Source organism: Echinops telfairi, unplaced genomic scaffold (genome assembly GCF_000313985.2).
Source record: "Echinops telfairi isolate 266 unplaced genomic scaffold, ASM31398v2 ScPeMD7_7404;HRSCAF=8442, whole genome shotgun sequence".
In the NCBI taxonomy this organism is placed as follows: Eukaryota; Metazoa; Chordata; class Mammalia; order Afrosoricida; family Tenrecidae; genus Echinops; species Echinops telfairi.
Genome location: NW_022111304.1, coordinates 2,627,342 through 2,635,015, shown reverse-complemented (window position 1 = coordinate 2,635,015; position 7,674 = coordinate 2,627,342). Strand labels below are relative to the sequence as shown.

General features: G+C 46.5%; 1 protein-coding gene across 4 annotated transcripts in view; it reads right to left on the bottom strand.

The window, feature by feature from the left end:
- Positions 1-6: 6 nt before the first annotated feature.
- The window catches only part of LOC101660530 (cyclic AMP-dependent transcription factor ATF-7), a 92,742-nt gene continuing 85,074 nt past the window's right edge, over positions 7-7,674 (bottom strand). For all 4 annotated transcript variants that reach the window (XM_004716873.2, XM_045296329.1, XM_045296328.1 and 1 more), the window contains 2 exons: positions 6,814-6,922; positions 7-2,801 (listed from right to left, as the gene is read on the bottom strand). In XM_004716873.2, the coding sequence (XP_004716930.1) occupies positions 2,584-2,801; positions 6,814-6,922 (327 nt within the window). In that variant the 3' untranslated portion in view covers positions 7-2,583. The remainder of the gene's footprint in view (positions 2,802-6,813; positions 6,923-7,674) is intronic.

Here is a 7,674-nt window from a genome sequence, read left to right as displayed (position 1 = left end):
TGGCACTTAGGAAGGACTAAGTGACACCTCACGGGGCTTAGTCTGGTTCAGACAAGTCTGGAAAGCAAAGATCAAAGGAAGAGCGACCGCATGTCTGGCAACAGTGACAGGAGAAGTGAAGCCACTGGGCGGTGGGAGAGGTTTCAGGGACGGCAACTGAGGACCAGTGGCGTGTTTTCCCTCCTTTCATTGCTGTCTCTACTCAGGTCCCCAGCACTAACTTCCCATGGGTACCAATGCAATAAGGACTCAGAATTAAAACTGGGGGCCAAGGAATTAATTAAGACGCTCTACATAAATTAACCATCCAAGGCCACAAGTGAGGCAGGGCATGTGTGCTGTGACAAACTGATTCTGAACTTTAAAACACTTGACTGAAGGAGTAAGAAAATGTCAAGAATCGTAAGAAGGCTCCACAGGAGCCATAAACTCAGTCAAGCTTTAGGGAAAGGCCGCTGGTGGGAAATCATGACAATAAAAATGAAACAAAGTTTTAAAGCAGGAGAAAATCCAAGGAGCAGCTGTCCGAAGGAAAAGTCTTGAGCTCAACCATGGCTGTGAATTTTCAAAGGCAAGTGAAGCCCCTGGAGGATGTGGTGACCTGCATCCTGACCCTCTGCCATGACTCCTGCTATGCCGAGTCACCTCAGGGGCTGTTCCTGCAGGTCCCTGGTGGTAGCGGACAAGAAAACCTGTTTTCTCTCCACCAGGTGTGGCTTGTTCACCACTAAGTCTGGAAAGCAGGAGGGGAGATTTGAAACAAATGCAGCGGAACATGTCACCTGCTTGGCTCACCAGTACATAATGCTGAGGAGAGGGGGTCCTGTGGGCTTCTAACATGTTCTCATTCCCCTGTGGCACTTTTGGAAGACAAAATCAGAAAGGAAGCTGGTGGTTATTTTGTATGTTTCAGACAGAGGCAGGCAAGATGGAGAAAAGGGCGTGTTTGGCTGGGACAGATGGCACAAGACGGCTCTAGGACAACTGGAAAGGTTTCATGCTGATGGCCTATTAAAGCTGACCTCTCACTCCACAGGCCTCTGGCTTTGGACTGCTTCCTGTGGCTCTGGTAGAAATTGCATAGTTCGGAGCCAAGGGAAGATGAGGAGCCCTAACGAGGAAGAAGGAGGGACAGACGGTGAACCCCCATCTCCTCCACAGACTGACTCGTCAACAAGAGTGGCTAACAGTGAAAGCCACCTGCTTCCCAGGCAGGCCACGTCCTTCCGTGAGTCCGATCCTGCTGAGATCAGTACTGTGCCCTGACCGCCCATCGGCACCCATCCAATCTTATCCTCAAGAAAACCCACCCAGGACCTTGGCTCTGATGCCCAAGGCTATTCTGGAACCTGGAGAACCAGGAAGGGTGCAGGAGAAACTGCCAGGTCTGGAGAAGGAAGAAAAAGTGGACCAGGGGTGATCGGAGATTTGTGAGTATAAGACCCGAGATCAGAAAAGCAGATGAGGCCGAGAGATGTGGAAAGAGTGGGAGAGTGCAGCGTCGCCAATACCTGTGTCTTCACGAGGGCTGTATTTCAGCTAGTCACAGAAGACAGAAAGGCAGTACAGTGGACAGCAACGAAGAGAGAAGGAAGAAGCAGAAAGATGTCCTAAAACAATATATATTTCATCCAGTAAACTCTTGTGAAACATAAAAGCATCAATTAATCAGTAACCTGGTGAAGCTAATGTTACATTACATTGCTCCCCTGCCCTGATTAGAAGTGAAGGCAGATGGGGGACAGAATCAACCAACTGCATCCAGGGGGCTTCCCCTTTCACTTCCAAGCAGTATCTAGTAATGTAAGGCCACAGGAGGAGGGTCAAGGCTCAGCAGAGAGATGGGACAGACCCCCACTAGATTAGGTAGTCAGAGACAAACAGCACCCAAGTAGCTCTAGACACAGAATAGAAGGACTATCCTGAAGCTTCTGGGTTTTGTTTGTCTTCTTGGTAGGCGAAGAGGACTAAAGTTTGTGGAAAAGTTGGAAAAGATTGCTATTTCATACATCAAAGGCAGTCTTAGATTCTCCATAAGGGAAAGCTTAAACCTGGATTTAGGAAGGGCAAGGGATAAATAAGCAGCTACTGGGAGGATAGTCCTGAGTCCACAGAGTGGCTGGGGATGACTCCCTGGGAGTTATGCTCCCTTTACCTAGCAGGAAGTGCCATGCTGGTAAGAAACAAGAAGGTAACAGCCACAGCTCAGTGGGAAGAGAGGGAACTGAAAACCCCAAACCTAGAAGTGCAAGAGTTAGTGTTAAAAGAGACAGGTACACGTGCATGAGGCAGGGCTGATTGTTCGGACCACCTGGAAAGGCCTTTGGCTATAGGTACATCAGAAACCCCCCACGTGGGGGATGAACTCTGTGGCTCGGGGGCTGGGTGGCCCGAAGTACAGGTGACAACCGTACATGACCATGTAGCTGAAGAAAAAAGCCCCACATCTGTCCATTACTCACAACACACAAGTTTCCCCTCCATATTCCCATGTCCAAGGCAGATGGGAGGGGGATAAGATGACATCTCTCTTGGCTCTTGGGCGGGCAAGCTCTGACGGGGACCTCTCCACCAGGGAAGGCATCATCTGCCTGCAGACTGGGACTGTGGGGTCATGATCACATGCGACTGCATCGGCATGCTCAGTTCTGTCCTTTGGCTGGCCATCTGAGTAAGGACCGAGGTGGCCACGGCTTCGGCAGCAGCGCGAACACTAAGGCCGTTGCTCGGGGCTGTGGCTGAGCTGTGCTGAATCACAGGAGCTGGCGAACCTGTTGGCTCTGAGCTTTCTTTGGGGCTTTCTGTCAGGAAGGAGGGCAAACATCAAACGGTTAGAGAACAGAATGGAGAAAGAGGCAGGACTACCTGTGCCCAAATTCTAAAAAAGCCCAAAAGAAAATAAAGCTTATCTTTTTCATTCCCTTTTTTGAGAGGGGGGATGGGGGAGGGAGGGAGGTGAGGAGTCCTGGCTTCTAAGGGCCAGGAAATGGAAACATGGCAGAAACGAGAACTAGGACAACATTAACAGATCCTGATCAAGAAGGAGCCCAGGTGGTTGGCTCCGTGGGGAAGCACTCAGCTGGGAACTGACAGTTCAAACCCTCCCTCTCCTCCAGGGGAGAAAGGTGCAGCGTCCGCTTTCCTAAAGATTAAACCCAAACCAAACCCACTGCTGCCAACTCGATCCCAACTCCGTGACCCCTCAAGTTGGAGTGGAACTGCCCCCCAGGGTTTGGCTGTGGCTCAGTACAGAAGCAGGCTGCCTCATCTTTCTCCCACACAACGGCTGAGGGGCTCAAACTGCTGACCTGGTCAGTAGCCCAATGCTTCACCTGCTATGTCACCAGGGCTCCTTTCTGTTAAAATGCAGAAGCAATGGGCTTGGGGTTTTGGGTATCCTAATAAAGCAAGGCCCCAACATGTTCATTCCATGCCCAGCTTCTATGTCTGTGCATGGTCCATTAGAACACTGTTTCCATTTGGAACGCTTTTCCTCTTTTCCACAACTTTAAAGATTTTAGAGAGATCTCTTTTTAGCCATTTTCTTTCATTAATTCCTATAGGAATTAAGCCATTCCATGTTGAAAAAAATTTTAGCACGTAGTTCAAGCCAGAGCTAAGCCTGATAAATATCGAGCTACAATCAAATGATGGCTAAGGTGCTGTTAACACAGCAGTGAAGAGGCTTGTTTGGTCTTCCTGACGATCAATCAGCTAGGCGTTAACTGATTTAAAACATTTATTTGAGCTATGTCATTACACTTAAACTGACAATAACATTTTACTGGTAGATACAAATATTTGAGGTGCAAAAACCAGGTAAGTTCATATTACTCATTAATCAAGAAGTTTAATTAAGAATCAGATAGCCACTCGCAATAAAACACACTCAATCGATGTATGGATTATTGTAAGAGCTGTAAGAGCCCTGGATAGAATGATTTATTAAAATTAAAAACAAAACAAAACATCACACTCATTGTCACTGAGTCGACGCTGATTCATGGCGATACTTACAGGACAGGGTGGAACTGCTTCTGAGTTTTCAAGACTACCAGAGTAGAAAGCCCCATCTTTCTCCCTTGGAGTAGCTGGTGGTTTTGAACTGCTGCCCTTGAGGATGGCAGCCCAACACATAACCACAACACCACAAAGGATCCTTTCAGAAGCCTCTGTGGCTTCTTAAAAAGAGATGTGAGGAATAAAGGAAACCGTCTTGGTGAATGCTCGAGCCTTCTTCAGGAGTCAGACAGTACTTCTGTTGTGCTTTCAGACATGCATTTACTTACTCTCAAACAGTGAGCACTATTCATGTGCAAGGTAGGAAAAACCGGGACCTGGTCTTCAGGAAGCCTCCAGTCTAGGACCTCTCTGATAGGGCCCTCCACACTTAGCCCGTGCACTGGTTTACAAGTTCATATCCCCATAGCTCTCTGAGTCTTACTAGCATTGGAACTCATCTTTGTTGTACCTACCCACCATAATGTCTATACTACACAGCAGGAACGCAATACATCTTGGCTGTAAAACAAGTATGTAAAGTTAAATGGATTGGCTACATGTCACAGGTCTTGTAGGGAATGAGTAGAAAATTTAATATGTACATGGACTATATACTGATAAACACTCAGTCCTTGTCCTGGTTGACTTATCAACAAGACGTGAAATACGTCATCACTGGACTTCCTTAGCCAGCTCCCTATCTTCCGCTCTTGTTTCTGGGCACACTGCACTCGGCCAGTTCCCTCTAGGAACCTTTCTGGCTATTCGTTCTCTGTCTCTTGTGGGTTCTTTCTTGTCTCTGATCTCTTTGGAGTATAGCAGGGTTCAGGCCTGGGATGACTTCTTCTGCTGCGGCTTCTTTTTTCCCTCCTTTCTATCCTTCTACCTTGGTGATTTCCTCCAGCTACATGGCTATAAAAACGGACTTCCTTGGAGCTGCTATCTCCAGCCTTTCCAATGAACTGTGGGCCCAGAAAACCAGCTGCCTGCCTACACCTCCACCTACACACCTGGCTTCTTGAACTCAAGTTGTCCCAAACTGAGTTCCCTTATATACCTTCCACATCATCTCAATTAATGTCAGCTCCAGTCTTGCAGCTTCTGTCATGCCAAAACATAGGCTGTAGTGTTGTATTCTTCTTTCTCATGTGTACTGCCCCATCCGGCCCATCATAAAACCCTGCCATTTCTCCTACAAAATGCATCCCAGTCAGCCACTGCTCAACACTTTCACTATTCCCATGCAAGTCAAAGCGCCACCGTCTCTTGCCTGTACTAGTGCGATAACTCCCTGAGTGGACTGCTTCTGCCCTGGCACCCTGCAGTTTCAGAGTGCACCTGTCCAAAGGTCACTTCAGTCCAGTCCTCTCCTGCTGGAACGCTCTGGTAGCCCCACTGTAGCGCGCAGGCTGCTCCTCACTGTGGCCACGACCTCTTCTACCTCAGCGTCAACTACTCCACCCGGTCCTCTCCAGTCCAGCCACACTCACCTCCTGGAAGCCCCCGGGTCCTCCTTGGTCTCTGCATTTGCTGCTCCTGCTCCTGAAGTATTTTCATATAAATGCATGGCTAACGCCCCTCATTTTTGTTAAGTCTTTGTCCAAAAGCCACTTCACCTAAAATTCCAACACTACTGCTTTATAATTTCTTCCCAGCATGCGCTATCATCTAACATACCATACAGTTTGTCTAATTACTATCATCAAACATACCATATATTTCACCTATTTATCTCGTTATCGTGTGTCTCTCCTACTAAAATATAAACTCCTCAAGGGCAGGGATTTTAATCTAATCCACTTGGTTCCCTATTCTATCCCTGGCATGTGAACCAGTGCCTCGCACAGAACAGGCGCTCAGTAAATATTAGTTTAATGAATGAATGTGCCCCGGGGGACATATTAAAATTTAAGTACAGATGTTTAAAGCTGGTGATATGGTTACTCTTTTCCTACAGGAACACACCTCGGGAATGATAAAGACAGCCAGTGGAAGAATAAGCCACCATGCCAAATGGGAAACCCAACACTTACATGAATGTATTTACTCTGCACAGGGAAACTAGCATTTACTAACTTTTATTGTCCATCAGGGATTCTTCACAGTCATTTAAACTTTGGAGTTGAAGTTGAGTTGAGCACAACTCTGTGGTCATCTCGATATGCGCACCTTTTATATGTGTGCACAAGTGATGAAATGAACCATTATCAGCCTCTCCTTACACACAGAAAATCCTAATGCTTTTGCTGTATACATTTTCTCCAAGCCGAGATAGTGTCTTTGGAATCAGGAAGGCCTGGGTGTGAATCCTGGCTCCGTCCTTCAGCTGCTTTCTCCTCTGCAAGTGGAGGCAACATCTACCTCATTAGAGGACTGGGAAGATGGCAGACTGTCTAACACAACGTAGGCACTTCACAGACCCATAGGGGCTGCTACTCTTCATCCCCAACGATGATGATAAATAACTAAGATAATCTTTACAAGATTGTATTCTTCTGGGACGGGGCAGAGCAGAAATGATTGCTTCCTCCACAAAAACTAGCCCCTTACCTATTTGGACTTCCCAGAACATTTGGGCTGCGATCTACAAGGTGCACAGTCCCAAACTCCCAGTGATTCCTCAGGAGAAAAATGGAGCTGTCTATTCTTGTAAACAGTATGGTTTTGGAAACTCACCAGGGCAGTTCTACCTTGTCCTATAGGATCACCATGAGTTGGCATTGTTGCATAACTGAGTGTAAAATGATTCCGTGAGACGCAGTACCTGCAGTTTACTGTCTGGCTGCCCCTATTCGGCTCTGAGCCACTCACCGAGATAGCCTTGGGTCTTCTTCTGTAGTGCAGTCACTGGGCAATCCTTATGAGCTAACAACAGCTGCTTCAATTGAGCCACTTCATTGCGCAGTAATGTGACTTCGTTCTGAAGAAGGAAAGAGTATCAAGGAAGCTCGTTATCCACTCTTTAACCCCCAGCAACTGTCAGAAATGTGAGGACAGTATGTTGCCTGAAGTTCCTCCCTCAGATACAGCAACAACTCAGGACAAGGCCAGCATGGTCATGAATTTCAAAGATCACTGGTCAAAGGCAAGGTTTGACTTAATAGGGAATGACTACTACTATTTAGGACTACTATGATTGTAGAAAATCAATAACGCATATGTCTTTTGGCTAAAGAAACCTACTTCCGGGAATCCATTTAACAGAACTATCTAATCAAGGGCAGACAACGTCCATGGTAGCATTGCTGTCCTATCAAAAAATTAGAAATATTCTAAATATCTGTACCTTATAATATAGCATATTATGGAATACATCAAATAGTTATTAAAAACAACGATGAGTTCTGTACATATGACTAGAACCCCAGGACATACTGTTCAGCCATTGCTATTAAAATAAATGCACAATTCCCCCTCGTCCCTTATCAACATTATAAATGAAAGTAGTAGAGAAGTGCATTCCCATCTGAGAGGCACACACCACACTGATCTCCAGCGCAGAGGATGAGACGGGAATGCAGACTGAAGAGGGCCTTTGTTTCATAGAAACTTTTTTTTTGGTATTTTTCTGTCAAAAATTTTTTTTGGATCATCGTATTAGGGGCTCATACAACTCTTATCACAATCCATACACACATCAATTGTGTAAAGCGCATTTGTACATTCATTGCC